This window comes from Haemaphysalis longicornis, unplaced genomic scaffold, assembly GCF_048455015.1.
Source record: "Haemaphysalis longicornis isolate Haplotype H1 unplaced genomic scaffold, Haemaphysalis longicornis Haplotype H1 scaffold_6, whole genome shotgun sequence".
NCBI classification, from domain to species: domain Eukaryota; kingdom Metazoa; phylum Arthropoda; class Arachnida; order Ixodida; family Ixodidae; genus Haemaphysalis; species Haemaphysalis longicornis.
Window position 1 is genome coordinate 66985638 of NW_027526407.1, and position 19048 is coordinate 67004685.

Sequence of the window (19048 nt, forward strand, 5' to 3'; positions counted from 1 at the left end):
AGTGCACTGTCTATTTGCCGTAGTTAGTTTTTACTTTCGGTAAAATGAAGCTGTTCTTAAATGCGGAAACCATGACCCGGGCCTCGTTATTCATCGAGTTTTCATCCTCAGATGCACCCAGTCGGTATTAAGGTGCACTGAGGCGAAGAAGACTTGAATCTCTCTTTAGAACACCGATCGAGTTTGAAGAAACGAATTATCTTTAACTCGTTTCTTTCATCTCTTTACTATCATCATTTCTTCTCTTTCTTCCTTTAATTTTTTTTTACCTCTAGCCCAATAATCATCCCATACTTGAAAGGGGGTTGGTTGGCTGCTCACAGCTAACTTTAGGGGTGCTAAGCTAAAGATGGACCGAACAAATATGCTACACAGCCACTTGTGGATCGTAGAGGTTTTTTTTTTTGTAGAATTTCAGCTTGACACCAAAAAAAAAATGCCATAGAAATATTTGCAGCCCGTAAGTGCGTGCCGGAAAAGTTTTCTCCGATCAAGGCTTGGGCTTTATGGCACACAAAACTATGAGCAAGACGCCAACGTAGAATCTGGAATGGACCACAAGAAGCGGGGTCCCTCTCCCGGGTAGGAAGAGGGAAGCAGGTGGGTACCTAGCTTGGGAAAAGCGCGAGAGTAGTTGCCCTAATGCCGGGCCAGGACGCTAAGCTGGTACTTCGGCGGTAAACCTAGTACATACTGCCTTTTAAAATAAAATGCACGTGGTGCCCCAGTGTGCGACTCAGAAGGCGCCTTGTGTGTGACTTCGCGAGCTTCTGTGTTATTATCGTGTCTCTTGGGGAACAGCGCGAAACGTCGGGGTCACAAAGAAAGAAGTGAACAGGACAAGCGCTGTTTCGTGCTGTTCCCCAAGATGCAAGTACACCAACTGGCCCGACTCGCCACCTTGCTACAGTTAATACCGTGTCTTCTGTACGGGTGACGAGCAGTGCAAAAATACGAGTACCGTATTAAACTTCTTTCTTATACCCCTTTCGACGCTTTCCTCCACCCGCCCCTATATTACTTGTATTCCCTGCCTTCGCAACAGATCTCTGTTGCAACGCATGCGACGTAAGGGCCTTTGTACGGCAGCGAACAGCGGTGGGGGCGACGATGATGATTGGGATGATAATGTTGATGATAGTGGTGGTCAATCTAAAACTCTTACTTTCTCTATTGTTATTGGCGCAGAACATCTGGATGGTGTCTTTCCTGGCCACCGTGTTGGTAGATGTACAGTTCGGTCTCATCATCGGCATCCTCTTCTCATTGCTCACTCTCATCTACCAAATTAAAAGGTAAGCACCCTGCAATGGTGTGTGTTCCCAAACATTTTCTTTCCTTGTGGGCGAAGGCCGTGGATCCAAGGTGCGCGACTACTCGCAGCGTAACAGTCGAAGTTTCGATTCCCTCTGCAATAAACGCAGAGGGACAAGATATTGAGGGAATCGGATCTCAATCATACGCTTTCACTATTTCCTTTGTTCCTGGGAGCACTTCGAAAGCTAGAGTTGTCGCTACCCTGAGCAGCATGCTTGTTTGCGACGGCTGATAGCTCATCTAGTCTTGGCTTTGGTTTCGTCCGAACTTTCTTTCATGTGGCTATCGAATTCGTTTATTGCGACATCTAAATGGAAGCCGGCAATAACGGCGATATTGCTTGTACGAAACTTTGAAGACTCCCAATAAATGATAATAAAATGTTTGGAACACGTTTCAGAGCTTTATGAAGGGCGCATAGCAGTTGCAATTCCTTCAGGTATTTCTTGGCCACCTATTCCAAGGACGGGACGCACTCAATGACCACATTGTGAACGCGTTTCAAACGCAGAAAAAGACGGGTTCCAGGCGCCGTTTACAAAGGGAGAGTGGGTTTACAGCTGGTAGTCGACTTTGACGCTCCGTTACTTTGATTGGCCCGAAACAGCCTTCTCTAACAAAGCCTATGGACCCCTATTTATTTTACTGACCTCCAATAAATATGTACAGCCATTATAGCGCAACAAAACTGGCAAGAACAAAATGTCGACGGGGGCAAAGTTCTTAACTGTCACGCTACTCTTCGGCATTCAGTAGCTTCTGTTTTGATCTTTGAAACAATTTCGCAACACTTGCGATCTCCGTAAGGTACACAAGAGCTGGGATTGCGCAGCGCTTTGGAACTGCTGACTCTGGCTTTTCGGGACTGCTATCTTAATTTCAACGAAAAGCGACTTCTTTGTCTTAATTATCATTGTTAAGCTGTTCTCATTATAATGCGAAGACACAGCGGGCTTTGTCTTTTATAACTGGTGAATTTTGCAGCGATAGCTTTCAATCCACTTAATATATTCTATCTCTATAGTAATGTTCAAGTCGAGTACCGTAGAGGTTCTTAAACTCAAACTCGACGTCCTGAAGGAGGCTATCAGCTGGGTGTCATTTCTGACGTGCAATTACCAGCAGTGCTGCCAAGTCATGGGTCGAAAATGCACACAGTGTGTAACGTTCACGCCACGCTGCTCGTACAGTCCCCCCAAAATTAAAGGTGATCACGCGAGCGGGTGACCTTCACTACAGGTGCGCGATCTAACGCCGCCCATTGGATGCGTCGGACACGCGCAATACGGGCAAAGTGCGCGAGGTTGCATGTCCTACTAATATGAATTTGGGCATGCCTCGAAGCACACACCGTTCGCTTTCGCGCACTGAACTGAAGGCCACTTCTTCGCATGATCACCTCTCATTTTTGGGCGACGGTACAAGTTGATGCCTGCCACTCTGCCAAACTTCCTCTCCAGCAATGACTTTTTTCATTTCCAGGCCAAAGGCTTGCCTCCTGGGAAGCATCCCAAACACAGACTTCTATGTTCCTGTCAAGGATTACGGAGTGGTGGGTATTTGCATGACGCTCCAATACAACTTCACAAGGGTCTCCTGACGCATTGAAGTTCAAAAAATTGCTTACAAGCCGAAACACGACATGGCTAACATTCCGCCTTCCATCTTTTTTTTTGCAGGCTGCCGAAATTCCTGGTGTGAAAGTTTTCCACTTCGGAGGGCCCATTCACTTCGCGAACTCTGACTACTTCAGAAGCGAAGTTTACAGGAAGCTCAGGATAGACGCCAGGTAAAGAAAAGTTAAAGGCTGCGTCTAATCGTACGGCAACCGTGATAATTTCCTCCGGTAAATTCTCACGGCAGTTTTCAAAAATCTGGCTGACCTAAAAATCCCTGAATAAGATTACGTCCCAAGGTAACTTAACATAACCTCACCGCACCTAGCGTAACCTAACCGAACGCGTCGTAACCTACCCAAATGCAGTCCAACTGCTACAAACCTAATCTAACCCAGCCCAACGGCACAGAACACAACCTATATTAAACGTAATTAAACCCATTCTGGAAGTCCTGTGCATCGAATCCTTGATATAGTAAAAACCAGAGTAAAAAAAGCATTAGCAAAATTACGATGACCGAAAAATTCCGAAAGCTAAAAAAAAAGCATCGCAGTGTCGGACTTGAACCTGGGCGTTCTCGTTTAAAACCAAGTACTTTACCACACCTCTACAGGGACAACTTCAAATACGGCTTTTTGGGAACATTTATCCCATATAATCTCCAGGTAGCCTGCTTAGCCAATCAGAGGTGACTGCCGTGAGAAATTTCTGACGGTAATTCTCACGGTTGCCGTGATAATAGGCACTGCCAATGTTAAAACAGTGCGCACATAACTCCATTTTGCCGTCACCCGGCCCCCCAACGACGACCAAGTGCTAACAAAAGTTTGTTTGAAGGAGGGAAAGAAGCGAGAAAACTTTTGTCGCTTTACTGAGTCCAAAGGAGATGAGAGACACTGCGTACTTGTCTGGAATACTCCACTCTCAAAAATTGTTCGTTATCTTTAGCGTGCGGTGGTCGATACGTCCGTAACATTACAACTGTCAAGGTACCATACAGGACTGATTTCGGAACGCGGGAGAATTTGTGTACAGTTCGAATTGTTTAAACAAAATTGCGTAAACAAAAGTCCGCCTTAACGAAAGCTGCAAGACGGTTGTTTGGTTTATGCTTCCGCACTGTAAAATAACCCGCTAAAAGAAACAGAAAAGTTCGCACTAGTGATAAACAAAACAGCCGATCTGGTTGTGAACGCGTGATAAGCGGACTCGCTTTGCTAACACTTTACTTTTATTTCAAACAACAGAAAGGTCATGGCATTTATCTATGAAACATAGAGGCCATGGATGACATTATGAAGAAAAATGTCTGAAAGGGCATAGACAGTCAAAGATAACTTGTTTTCTCGCCACTCAATGATTAACAGGGATGTAGGTTCCCCTATCACTAAATGCATACATGTAAAAGGTAGCCATTTTGTACCCTTTGTCCTCAGTCATATTGAACACGATTTTTATCTGCTGAAACTACCACCAAACAACATATGCGGCTGCATTTAAAATTTCAAGTGAAAATCGGTAAATGGAAATTCTGTTGAAAGAATGGGATGCTGCCTGTTTCTTCAACCTCCACTTATCGCAGGTCAACTGCATGTTAAAAGTCAGGTTCTGAAATTTTTAATGATATAAGGCCATGCGAGGAGCACGAGGACACAGGAGACACACAATCTAATATGAGCATCGTGGGTGGATGGTGTCCAAATTATTGTTCAAGCCGAAGGAAGTGTTTTCAATCGTTAGGAAACAGCGCTAAAACATGACATTGACTCAGGAGACACAAACACAACACAGTTCTATATACGTCACAGCATTTCGTTCTCGACATGTGGCTGTTTTCTCGCGCATGGGATATTTTTTCTCGAAGAACATTTTAAACCTTTTTACACAGTAACTAATTTCCGTTAAGCAACCATTTTATATGTTGATCTGCTGTTTTTTGCAGAAGCGCTCCAGAAAAACCTACTTGGATGACGTTAAGGCTGAAATCCTCTGCCAACAACACCAAGGTAATTTCTAACTTACTGCTTTTACATTCAGCCCAATCACGCAGAAAGCGAAACTGTGAGTGTGAACCCAACATTAGAGAGAGAGAGGAATTTTATTGAAATGAAACAACACAGAAAGGTCGGCCTGATGGTAGTATATATGGCCAGCTATCCTGTGTGTGGGAAGGGAAAGGAGAGGAAAGAGTGTGGATAGAGGACGAGAGATGGCGGAGAAATAAATAAATGGCAATGTATAGAAGATGGCTATACCGATACTGCCTCAACTACAATATCTCTGAGAGTCCGCTGCTGCGCAGAAATGTCAGTACAGCTTTAAATGCCTTGTGGGAACGCTTCGCGTCTGGCCAAAGTCCCAGCAGCACTTCCTCCGACACCACACGACAGTCCAAACGGGCCAATGTTCTCGCTAATTGTTCTCGAGGATGCGCATAGCGTGGACAGTGGCAGACAACATGCGAAATAGTCTCTGGTACATGGCATGTCTTACAGTCGGTGTCACTCGTAAAGCCAATGAGGTGCTTGTAGCGACGGGTAAAGGCTACGCCGAGCCGTAGTCGGTGAAACAGCGTGGCGTAGTTTCGCTGAATACCATGAGGTAACCGAAACTTGCAGTCGGGGTCCAGGCGGTGTAGTCTTCTATGACGATTGTCAAGGTGGGACCGCCGAGGCGTGGCGGAGAATGGTAGACAGAAGGGCGATCGTGTCCGTCCTTGCGAAGGTCAGACGTACAACGTCTGCATTTGCAGAAACCTTCTTTGCCTCCTGGTCAGCCCAGTCGTTACCAGCTAGTCCGCAGTGGCCTGGTACCCACTGTATGGTGAGGACATGTCCTTGTTGCAGTGCCAATAAGCTTAATTCGAGTACTTCCGCAGCAAGGGCATAATAGGGTCCTTGCCTCATAACTCCGTTGAGGACCTGGAGTGCTGGCTTGGAATCACAAAACAGGGTCCAAGCTTGAGGTGATTCACGGGAGACTAAACGAATTGCCTCCCGTATGGCAACCAACTCAGTGGCAGTAGAAGTTGTCTTGTGGTCTAGTGTGAATCCTCGGGTAACGCATAGGCTTGGAATTACCACAGCCGCGGTAGACCGGGATGCAGTCACAGAGCCATCAGTATAAACATGTACAGTTCTGGCGTACTTGTCTGTCCAGAACGCTAGAGTCAATTGTTCGAGGGCTATTGATGGCAAAGAGGACTTCTTCCCAATTCCCAGGATGGAAAGGTGGATTGATGGGTTTGATAGTACTCACAGAGGATTGTGGGAAACCACCATTGGGACGAAACCTGATGGGATCCTATGTTGGTGTTGCAAAATGGCTGCCGCAAAACTACTTCTCGAACACGTAGTAGGAAGAGCCGATAATGGATGGTGTTCATGCCTTATGAAACATCTAAGGTAGACTCGAAGGGGTTCGCCCAAAAGAAGTCCATCCATTGGAAAAACACGTGCCTCGGCAATTGTGCCCACAGTAGAGGTACATCGTGGTAGTCCCAAGCATATTCTGAGGGCTTGTGCTTGCAAGCCCTCTAATATGCGCCGGGAAGAAGATCGCAGGTTTGAAATGGCTGGCACGCTGTAACGAAGATGACGCAACATTAAGAGATCAGAAAATTTGTAGCATTGAACTTGAACTGCTTTGTGTTTATTGAAATTCCTTGTGTATGCCTTGGCGCCACCTGATATTTTGATGACCACTTTCGGAAGATCCGGCCCACAAGATCCTCACCTTGATCTAACTCCGCCGCCCCGGAAATAATGCATTGTAGCCCAGAAACACTATTCCTTAAAAGAAATTTATATTTGCGAATAGGCTGCGAAATCCTAAACAAAGGCAAACTTTCACAAGCGACTCCGAATCTTTGCTTTAACTCGTGATGCCTAGGTTTATAAAAGTGTTAAATCTGAGCCATTTTTTGTGCTCAGCTCTCGTGTTTCTGTTTGACTTATTTTGCATCGTAGGGGTTATTTAAATTCAGTTAAGAAAACGAAACGGTTTTAGGCTGGCAAATAGAGGTAAACCGACAACAGGTGGACCACATCAAAATTACAGAATGGATACCAGGAGTCCGGACTAGAAGAAGGGGAAGGCCATTAACTTGATGAAGAGACGAAATAAGAAAATTCGGAGGCAATAAATGGACTCGGGCAGCGCAGGAACGAAGTGGGTGGATGGAGGCTAATGGGAGAGCCCTTCGTCCTGCAGTGGACCTAATTAGGCTGTTGATGAAGAAGACGATGATTTGTATTTCGATGAAATTCACTAAGCCTATTTCGATACTCGACTCTCCAGGCGAAGAGGAACGTCATCAAGATACGCGAGCCGTCCTGCAGCTTCACCGCAGGCGGCGCCATCGCCCAGTTCGAAACACGCCCGACCGACGCGGTTTACATGACGACGGAGCCGGTGGCGGCATTGGGTCGCCCAGCGTACATCATATTCGACTTCTCCCGTGTCAGCTTCGTGGACGGAACCAGCATAGGAACCATGACCGAGGTGAGAACCTTCTCTGCACTAGAGGCAGCTTTTCCTGAACCGGTGCAGATGACTGCAGTGTCGTGCACACCAGTGCAGTGTTCCATTGTGGCTACAAGTTGATAAAACTGAAGATATGCTGCACTACTTGCACCACTACATCCAGTGCACTTAAAAGCCTCCACTGTCAACCTATGCTTGAAACAAAGCTATGGGCTGTTGTTCCCGATAACGAGGGCTGTTCTGCTGCCGCGTTCCAATACTCAGACACTAATTTCCACTGCTGCGCAGCCCTAACCCCATTACTCCCCAATATTTCCTGTCTATTAGTGCTGTTTTATTGTCCCGCTCCAATACGCAGCCACTCTTTTACATCGCTAGGGCTGCCCGAACTCCCAATACTTCCTACTCCATACCGTCTTCCTTCAATTCCGTCCACAGCGTAGCGCTCTGTCTCTGCACTTACAGCTTGTATTGTCGCTGCTACCCACCACCTTCATGTGCTTCTTTATGCACCGCTTAATCCTAAAAATATCTTAGGGCCTTACAAAGCAATGGCAAGGTTCACGAAATAAACATTACAACTGCCAGCGTATTTATAACTCGGAACGCTTTTTATAACCGTCCTATTGCTGTTTTCCCTTAAAGGAAGGTAGGATGCAGAATGGGAATATCTTTTGCCTCAATTAAGTTTACGCTGTGCGTACTCACACATCGTGTAAAGTTTTTCACCATTATTTTTGCATTGTTCGCCTGTTATCTTGCTGTAGTATTTTTCCGTTTGCTCATTGTTTTTCAGGCCCAGCCGATGCCCTTTTTTGTTATCTGTGTGTGAGACAGCAAGATTTATTGAATTCCAGCTTCAAGAGTGGCGGGGCTTGCTTCTTTATAAAGGTTAACATAGAGAGGCGAAAAAGAAAATAAAGGGGGAAAAACTCCGCACAAACACTGGATAAGACGGAGTGGAAAATAAAATAAATGAGTACCGCAGAAAAAAATTCCAGTATCAGGACAACAGATGTGAAGACCTCAATGCTAGAGAACCTTGGACAATCCTGAGTTACAAAAGTCAAGGGCACATTTTTCCCTATCCTCGCCATGTTGTGTAATCAGGTTCCTTCAATGTAAGTGTTGAAGCAAATGGATGTGCAATTCGTATCTGTACTGACGCCGTGGTCAACAGTATTTCTAGATAAATAAAAATACATTTTTAGTTTATATATTCCCGTAAACAATACAGGAAACGCACAGATGTATTATTTCAAATAAACAAGATTTTGCAAGGGTTGAAACATTTTGAACCATGCTTATAAGCCCGTATCCGCTTTAAGACTGCCTGCATGTTAGTTAAGAACGATAAAAATCAGAAATGGTGGTTGTTTCGACCGCATAAGCATACAACTTACGGCTACTCCAATTTCAGAAAAAAGCTGTGCGCGCCATCTCGAACGCACCCTTCAATTCCCACACGGAACCACTTTTCACAAAACATATCATTGTTAAAGTTGGAGTTCTATACAATAATATTTTGCTTAAGAGTTATTATGCAGGGCAAAAGAAGACGACTAACCTTATCGCACAGCTGTATAACCTAACACCGAATAACACCAGCTTTCATGCGTGCCATAAAGAACCCTGGGAAACACCTCGTGCGCGCACAAATTACGGAGTTCAAATGCTCGCGCACACGTTGCCATTACTACTAAATTCATCAGTTCATTAACTTCAGCTCGTGCTTCATTTTTCTTTTGGTTTGAGTGTACTCGTGTGTCTGTCTTTCGCCTTAACGTTTTTTACCGTATCAATTGTAACAAAACGCAAGATTATAAAAAGGGTGAAAGATTTTACCGATTATTTTGTTGTATAGGTTTTCGCTGCCGTTAGTTGTTGCTGTTGTTCGTTGTTTTTTTTCTTTCTTTTGTTCTCTTGCCATCTTATTCTTCTATTATTACCACTGCATAATGATGTACCGTAGTCCCCGCTGCTGCATAGTAAACTGGGGTTGACTTTATAGGGTTGTTAGTTTCCTGAGGGGATGCGGACCCAGTCAGGCCGACCCTGTGAAGGCTTTTTGTCCGCTCCCCCAACATCGCGGAGAACAATGTTGAGTAAAAATGATTTGATTTGATTAAAATTTGATTTGATTTGATTTGATATGCTCACCAGCATTGTAGCGTATAGCGTTACCCAGAGGGCCAACCAGGAGCCATCGCTGCGAAGGTTTCATGCACACCATGGACAGGAATATCGTCAATTTCATCACCTTGCACCGTTCACGATTTCGAAACTGGCAGGGTTCAAAGAGAACAGAAAAAAACCATTCATGGTGTTACGACGCAGTTTTTTCAAACGCGAGTACGTCGCAAGGCGCTGAAATAATAGTAGCTGGAACTCAACTGTCAGAGTGATCAGTATCTCAAAACATTTTTTTTTTCATATACCATCAGGTGTGCTTACGTTGCGGACATCTTTTTCCTGCAGATGAAAAAAGCAAGATAATAATGCCCAAATGCACTTTGTAATGAATTTGTCATACTGGTCTTTGTGACTGCATTTCGAATAATGAGATTAATCTGTAGAAATATAGATCAACAAGGATGTCAGTTGAACGAGTTTGTCAACATTCATCATGAACGATGAACTGTCTGAGGGCGGCACAATAAAAACATAAAAACCAATAAAAAATGGAACCATCTCCACTCCGTGGACGATGCGAGGGTGCGGAGTACGGGGACTCGAAATGGCATCCAAGTTGCGCCCCGAGTGGCATCCGATTTGCGCCGCGATCGTAATTCTCTTTAGGCCGTGAGTTGCACCTTTATTATTCCCTAAATAGAACTGCCACTCACGGCTCAAATCGAATTTCGCTGGAGTTTCTCTTGATGGTGGTGTACGCACAAATGTACGCGGACGGACATTCCTATGGTACGCCGAACCTAAAAGACGAGATGGCTAACAGTATTTGTTGCCTATATAAATCGCAGTCGGTCTTCTTCATCATGCGTAAGGCACAGAAATCTGTATACTACAGTGCCCTGAACACTGCCTTCCTCACCAATAGAACTATACTTGGAGTACGGACACGCGTCTGGGTTCTAACCGGCTGGGAATTAGGATAAAATATAAAACAACAAATTTCATGGTTTTCCTTGATTATAACTCGCTTACGGATCAACAAAAAGCATTATAGTAGATTAACTACTGGTCAGCCTAAATTTAACTCAGGACACATACAAAGACGCAAGACGAAGCACAAGTGCTGAGAGTATACTACTACTGTGGATGGCTGTTTGCCTGCAAACTTTCTTTCCGTGTTTGCTATTTTGATCAAGGAGCCAGCAGAATGCTCGGAGATTTTACCTTTATGCCCAGCTTTAACATTTACGGCGCCTAATATTTCCTTCCTTTCACGCATTTGCAGATTTTTCAGGAGTACCGAAACCTCGGCATTCATATCCACATCGCAGCGTGCTCAGGTGAGTAGGCGTTTCCCACATTCACTTACACATATTTCTAGCATAATACCCTGATGATTCTCAATATGTTTCGAGACGTCATTACCAGGAACATAGGCTTTCCCCTCTTCTGTCGAAAACTGATGAATCATCTTCTTTCGAGCAACTTCTGAACAGTCTCCGCTGCTCGACCTCTGTCATCATCATCATCACCATCACCACCACCAGCCTATCTACACCCACTGCAGGGTAACAATTATCCCGGTCCTGTGCTAACTGCGACCCATTTATCCCCGCAAACTTATTGATCTCATCTGCCCATCTAACTTTCTGCAGCCCCCTGCCACGCTTGCCTTCTCTAGGGATCCACTCTGTTACCCTTAATGACCAACGGTTACCTTCCCTTCGAATTAAATGTCCTGCCCACGCCCGTTTATTCTGTATTCGACCTCCGTACTTAACATATATTAGCGGATTTTGGGGTGAAAATTTCGGGCTAAGGGTTTAAGCCGACGCGTTCGGTAGGTTCGAGACCCATCATTGCCGAGATTTTTTTCCCAGATCACGTAATTATTTTACTGTAAAATGCTATCTTAGCTCAATTCTACGCCTTCTTTTCGAAAATATCGGAGATTTTATATTTTTCAGGTCGATTTAGGGAAGGGACGCGGCATATAAGCACGTTTTACTAACGTTGTGCATCCCGCTGGAGGTACCGCACTTGTACCTATCTCGAAACGGAATAACAGCGCGGTGGATGCCGCTGTGATCAAGCGCAGCAATCAACCACTTTTATTTATTTATTTGAATGATTTTGTTTACACAATACTGGCCATCCCCTTCGGGAACTATTACAGCAGTGAGCGCATGCATTCAAAGGTACAGAAAAGACACGCAAGTGCGCAGATACAACGCCAAGAAAATTGTAGTAATACAAGAGCACATTCAGAGTGTGCATAATCATAGTAATACAAGTAAACACTCATAGTATGTATAATCAAACAATACAGACACCAAAATGCATGAAGCAAAACAATGTTCAAGCTCGTCAGGTATTTCACACAGCAATTACGCACACCTATTCCCCTCAAATAAATGCAGACAGCAGCCATCAAGTTACTCAACTCAGTACACTTCTTTCAGCAAGTTTGCAGAAATTTCTCAATGCTTGGCTGTTGAGTATTAGCAGGGCCTAGCTCATTCCATTCTGAAAATTCTGCGTGGAAAAATGGCTGCGGTTTAGCTCAGCTAACCTTGGATAGGCAAAGCAAAAGCTTGGCTTAGCCGAGTTGACTCTTGGTTTCGCTTGGTTACCCTTTGATGTAGCTGTGTTGCCGACCACGGCTCAAAGCCGTTCGGTCACGTGCAACGCTTACAGGTGGAGGCCCGGCCTCGCTTTCATTTACGGCGAACGCGGAGTTCCGCTTCTCCGGGCTCAAGACGAGTCACGTGGCCCGACACGACTCGCCTGTGCATGCGTGGAAGGCAGCGGGGTCGGTCGGCTGTCGATCAGCTGGGCGTCCGCATTCACGCGCCGCTCAGCTGATCAGTTGAGCAGAACGACTGAAAACGGGGCCTACTGCGCAGCCCCGAAAGCGGGCCCGGCTAGCGTCCGAAAATAAAGGCTTTTAGAGTATCGGCACTCGTTTCTCACATAGTTATGTACCGCCAGGATCTTCATTGGTCTGTCGGCACCACGTGATATTTGTTTGCATATGGGGGCAGCCATTTTGTTTCTCGGCGCCTCTCTCTCTCTCTCTCTCTCTCTCTCTCTCTCTCTCTCTCTCTCTCTCTCTCTCTCTCTCTCTCTCTCTCTCTCTCTCTCTCTCTCTCTCTCTCTCTCTCTCTATCTATCTATCTATCTATCTATCTATCTATCTATCTATCTATCTATCTATCTGCTGCGCAGCGGACGCGAGAGTGGCCGGTCAGACTCTGCCCGTCACAACCGGCGGCGGTTTTGTTGGGAGAGATGGCAACACTGCAAGCCCGAAACAAAATGGCCACCAGGCGCTTCCGGGTGCACGAAGTGGCGGTACTCTTAAGCGTAGCTTATTTAGTGACGCTAGACCCGGCGAATCACGCGATGCGATTCGAGGGGCGTGTCGCAGAAGTGTGTCTGCGGTCAAAGGGTGAACTTCCGCATCCGCGGCGAAACCTCTGCAACTAACTAACACATCCGCTCTTTTTCCATCGCATTTCACTCGCAGTGCCCGTCTTCGCCATGCTCAAAAGGGGCGGCGTCCTCGACGCTCTGCCGTCGGCCAAGTTCTTCCCCAGCGTGCACGACGCCGTGCTGCACGTGCGGCACGACAAAAAGGTTTCGCGCTTTACCTTTGTCCTTCCAAAGGAAAACGGCAAGTGCTGCCCGCTATGCAGTCCATTGCATGGGCTGGTGTGCGGGACGCGAAGGCGACATTTGTGTCTCCTTAGGAACTGATCATATTTTCTTTAGCGGACACTTCATTCAAAATTAGCACTTTAAAGGGGCCATGCAGGCAAAATATGTTTGTTTTATTCGAAAGATTTCATGTTTTATAGTGCCCCCAGAGCTTGCCCGGCAGCAAATGATGCCGTATTCACTGATAATTAACCAATTTAGGTTAAAATTTTGATTCTCCCGCCAAATAGTGTGTTTTCGTGACGTCTGCCATGAAGTCGTACGTCCGCGTATTCAAACGAACTTCCACGGCGACATTTGGCTCTGCAGACCTGCTTGCCGTCAGTCCTCCCAGATGGCTAACTCAGCCACGGACCGTTGTCCGCCGTTGCTTTGTGTTTGATTGTATTTGCACCGGGCTCGTTCTTGTTACTGTAAAAAAAAACAATCGTTTCTTGAAACGTGGGGTATGTTCGACAAACAGGTTCACATAAGACAACGTCGCTTACGCCAATCGGCCAGTGTCGGGTAAGACAACTGCAAAGCGGCGGACTGCTGTGCAGCTAAGACAAGCGCAGTGCGCCCAGTATCAACAGCAGTGCGCATCGGTACTCCTATGCTTACGCGTATTTTCGTAACCTTCATTGTTTATCGCACTATTTCGTACTGCTGTGAGAGGAATATGCATTACATTTAAGCTCAAATAGCTCGTTCGGCAAGCTTATAAGCCCTGTGTAATATGCGTTTGCTTTTGCCGGCCTCAGCCAATCGCACAGCTGGGCATATGATGACGTCAAAGGTAGTGTTGCGGAGAATGAGCTAGTGGGTCGCATGGCCATTTCCTTTTTTCCTAATTATATACAGGGTGATCAAAGTTAAGTCGACAGGTTTTTTAAAAAATAGGCGCTTAGATTTACGCGAAGACCACCTCTACAGTGATGTTTGGCGCCCAGGGGGACACCTAATTAGGAGGCAATTATTGATGTAGGTGGCTTAATTAACTAAAATTGATTAACGAACTTTTTAGTGGATGCAGTAACCAGGCATGTTTGTATTGGAAAGTTAGAAGCAATCATGTTTCTACGCAGTTTCAATTGGCAGAATTCTTCTAGCGCATCCATAGTCCGAGATATCGAACGGCGAAGTTTAATTGCCGTTCGCATGATTACGCATGCAAGACAGTCGGCACCGGCGCAAAGCTCCTCCCTTCTGTGACGTGCCTGCTGTGTACGGTGTTCAGTTCGACAAAGGGATGGAGGCACAGCAAAAAGTGATAACTGGCACCCATTCATTCTTGGCTGGCGTTATCGCAATCTGCACTACTCGGAACCGCTATCGAAACACAGAACAAAAGGGAGGAGCTATGCGCTGGTCTTGACTTCTAGCATGCGTAATCATGCGAACAGCAATTAAACTTCGTCATTTCATATCTCGGACTACGGACGCGCTAGAAGAATTCTGTCAATTGAAGCTGCGTAGAAACACGATTGCGTCTAACTTTCCAACGCAAACATGCCTGGTTACTGCAGCCACTAAAAAGTTCATTAATCAATTGTAGTTAATTAAGCCACCTACATCAATAATGTCCTCCTAATTAGGTGTCCCCCTGGGCACCAAACCTCACTGTAGAGGTGGTCTTCGCGTAAATCTAAGCGCCTATTTTTAAAATAACCTGTCGACTTAACTTTGACCACCCTGTATCTTATTTGAGCGAAGTTTACTTTAAAAGTGGTGTCAGTAGGATTCTAACGAGGCAATCTTTCGAATGAACCAACCTTGTGTTTTGTCTGCATAGCCCCTTAAATTGGGGGCTGGCATGAGAGATTCAACAATTCACTGCTGCTTTGAGGCCGATCATGTCGATAATAATCAGGAATTACTTTCAGCTATGCATTGTGCTGGCAAGTTCAAGCGCGATTGCGCTCACAGATTGAATTGACATTTTGAAAAAAATCTAAGTGAAACTTGAAAGCAATGTAGGGAACTGACGCGTTCGATACAACGTGTTTGAAGCAGACAGAGACCCAAATATAAACTGTTCACGCTAATTGGCACTGGAGAACTTCAAGCAGCTCGGTTTGTCGTGCGTGTGAGGCAAACGTGCATTCAGCAGTTTACCACAGTTGGAGCGACATCAACTGTAAGTAGCAGTTCTGGGATTGCAAAAAAAAGGCTGCCAGGTTATAGAAGACCGGCACGCTAGATAGTATCAAAGAAATTTTAGCATTAGTTTAACCGGTATTTACCTCTCTTATCTGATCAAAACGGTTAGTGTCACCCGTGGCTACGCCATGTGAGTATTGCGTAGCTACGAAAGTACAAACAACACGAAACGACATTAATGAATGAAGAAACTAGGTACTGCCGCCCTCCTATGCCGGCCCTTGCCGTGATGACTTCCTTATCTCAGCTTTTTAATTGCATAACGACAATCAATTAACGTTATAACGCACTTCCCCTTCATATACGATTTGAAACTGCCGCTACAAGACAAAAGCCCATACTACATCTTTTGTTATTGTCTGTCTTTCTTATCGCGGAGAAAGATATGAAGAGTTTAAATGCATTTCTTATAATTGTAGTGAAACTGCAATGGGGCAGACATTTACTCTGTGAAATTGGTACTCATTGGGAAATCACGAGACAGCGTGCCCGGCGTCATTTCTAAATCACCGTTCCTTCGAAATTAACGTTTAAGGTTATTCGACCTGGATATCCCGAATTCGAAAGAGGTTGAAAGATACCGTAATGTAGAAAGTGTACAGTATGTGAATTTGTATACATACCCGAAGTTTTCATAGCTCCATTAAAGCTATTTGATATGACGAATATCAGAAATGTACAAGTTGGATGTACCCGTGTGAAAATTCGATATTATTAAGTACACAGTTTCTTTCGCTCATTAAGGCATTAAAGCACGTGCTTTAAACCCAGTATAATACGCACCTGGCTCGTCCACGTTATTGCACTGCTATATTACTTTTTGATGATGTTGGGCTTCTCGGTAGTACATTATAAGATATAAAACATTCTAATTCGGTACGACCCCGAAAGGAGACGAAAGGAGACGGGAAATGACATAGTAGATTGGCACAGCCACGTACTTTGCCTGTTCACGCTGTATTTTCGGACCATATTCACTAATACAAATCCTTAAGAGAGAGAAGGAGAAGCCTCTTTGGTCAGAACTGTTAGCGGAAGCGCTTGCCACGCCATATGAGAGGTATTACAATGAAGCTGGGGTAAATGTGGGAGATTGTTGAGGCAACAATGGGAGAGAAAATAAAAAATAAAATGTCCCCGATACACTGAAATCATAAATCATTATCGCGAACTGCGGCTTCAATACCCTCCTCTCACACCTCCCTCAGCACACAGGCGGCTCGCATTGGGCGTCGACTGCAGACCAACATATTCTACAACACCACAATACTCCACTACATCTCTCCCTCCACTTACCCCTACAACTGCCCCTCTTGCTCCGTCCCAAACACTACCTACCACCGCGTCTGGGAATGCCCCTACGCGCCAAACCCCCTCCCTTCCCCATCCCCTGAGTAGTGGGAGCGCGAGCTGGCCAGCTCACGGTGCGAGGACCAAGAACGCCTGATCGCTCGCGCCCAAGCAGCTGCGCTAGCTCACGGCTATCTGGACTAAGAAAGCCACCCACTTTTATGCTCAATAAACGTTTTCCAATCCAATCCAATCCAAAATGCGCCAAGCAATAAAATGCAGGAAAAACTTTAAAGAGAAAGATAAATAAAAAGCAGAGCAAATGGTGCCGAGGAAGCAGAGAATGCCAAAACGAGAACAAGAAAAAAATATGCACCTGACGACGCAAGCGCGTATCTGAGATGTCGTCACGTGCACATTTTAAAGGGGCCAGGTAGCATTTACCACCGACTACTCAGAATGAATTTTCGGGGAACGTCTATTGTGGCAATCTCCCCCCGCAAGAGTTATTAAAATCCGTTCACTATCACCGAAGTTATGCAAGATGCAAAATTGCGCGTAATCATTCCCTCCCAACTCGACCGCGGACTGCGCGACAAAAGCTCCGCGCTCTCTCCCGGAGAGGTGGGCGGCTCGTGGCTTTCTCTTCGATGGCCTTCGCCTTACCACAGGCCGGGGTGTTTTTTCTTGTTCTCTGCAACATGTACGGGTCTATTTCCGGTCTGATGCAACAAAAAAACAAGCATTGATGCTCGCAAGCAAGCGCTTAGGCTAGTAGGGCGTTCTTGAAGCAATAAACGTTTGTTGTCGAGTGGTGTGGTTGAAAGAGAAGTTATCAGCTCGTCTATCAAACTCCGCGCGCACTCAAAGCACAAAAGTAACGCCAAAACTGTTCGCACAGGTTCAGGCACAGATGAGGTTGGTGCACAGCGCTGAGGACGGCGGATCGTCACAGGAAGTGCGGGGAATAAACCGTAAACTTCATCAGCAACAGCCAATAAGACAGCCACGGCTGTAGTGACGTAATTACAGTGGTGCATAATGAGGGAAACTGAACAGAGCGCGTGTGTTTTGTGCGCGCCTTTCGCGGCGATTTGCGAGCTTGCCGCTTTGCGTGCACGTATATTATTTGGCTCAGGTATTCCTGGTAGTGTAGTCTAAACGTCGCGCAGGTATATTTCCGCTGCTCAGAGCGTGTTGCAGATTCCTTTTAAGAACAACATAATTTCTTCTAGTCCAGAGCGCCACGAGAATGCAGCAAAATTTCCCTCCCTAAAAATGAATCATCGTTTTTAGCCCAGAGTCCCAGAAAGTGACACAACTGGGGCCTGGCACCACGTCGTACACGAGACGAAGAGCTAGCTGCTGTTTCTCGTGCAGCGGGAAGTCGCGGGCACGTGCACAGGTGCTCGGTAGCCTCGCTCACAGTGCGCGTGGGGAACCGCAGTGAATTTAGCCCCCCTTTCCCGAACTTGAAGCTCGCTGAAATACAAGCAAATACTGCGTGAACGAGCGTTTGGTGTGGCTAAATGGCTATCCCAAATTATCGGCTGTTATCTGTTACAGGCAGCCCACACAACGACAGTGCTAAGCGTCCCAACGTGAAGGAGCGCCCTTCCAGCGACCAGAACGGTCACGTGATTCTTACGTACGGCACCGATGGCGTCGGCTCCAGCCACCCCAACACCAAGCTGGGTTGCTCAGTCAACGACTCCCGAGGCTCTTGACACTACGTTCAAGGACAGCACGTGTATAGACTTGTGACATGAAATCCACTCATGAACATCGTTAGTGACAGTAAGGCACTTGAGGATCTTAACACCCCGTGTAAGGACAGCATGTGTATACACTTGTGACATGAAATCCACTCATGAACATCGTTAGTGACAGTAAATTGTACATTTTTGGACTTGGAGGGTCAACGAACATTGAATATAAAAATTGCGGATCCCTGGAAACTGGAACATCTGCTGCTGCCTGCCCGGCTCATGAGCAAGCAAGGCTTAATCCGGAACCCTCCACTACGGCGTGCTTCATAGCCCGGGTGCAACTTCGGTCAGTTAAATGCCATTATCAACCATATGAAACCAAGGTGCCGTCTTGTGCCCAAAATGTAGAGAAAATGTAGTGCGTAAGCATCGCTGGGACCAGTGACCTCAACAGTACTTCGTGGTCCATAGCCCTCCCCATCGCCTCAACGCAAGCGTTAGCGGCCTTCTGTTATCATCTGGAAGACATTGGCACCCCTAAAATGGTTTAGAAAGCACCGACGCCCTTCTTTTCTTTCATTTCAGTTATAGGCTGCTCAAAGGCCCAAAAGCATTACATGAAGGGTGGCATGC

General features: G+C 45.9%; 1 protein-coding gene across 1 annotated transcript in view; it reads left to right on the top strand.

Moving 5' to 3' along the window:
• The window catches only part of LOC144141619 (prestin-like), a 62770-nt gene extending 44288 nt beyond the window's left edge, over nt 1-18482 (top strand). Inside the window, exons 11-18 of the mRNA XM_077673161.1 lie at nt 1189-1295; nt 2800-2869; nt 2997-3106; nt 4879-4942; nt 7236-7439; nt 10840-10894; nt 13084-13193; nt 18273-18482. Coding sequence (XP_077529287.1) covers nt 1189-1295; nt 2800-2869; nt 2997-3106; nt 4879-4942; nt 7236-7439; nt 10840-10894; nt 13084-13193; nt 18273-18311 — 759 coding nt within the window. The 3' untranslated portion in view covers nt 18312-18482. The remainder of the gene's footprint in view (nt 1-1188; nt 1296-2799; nt 2870-2996; nt 3107-4878; nt 4943-7235; nt 7440-10839; nt 10895-13083; nt 13194-18272) is intronic.
• Nucleotides 18483-19048: the final 566 nt, after the last annotated feature.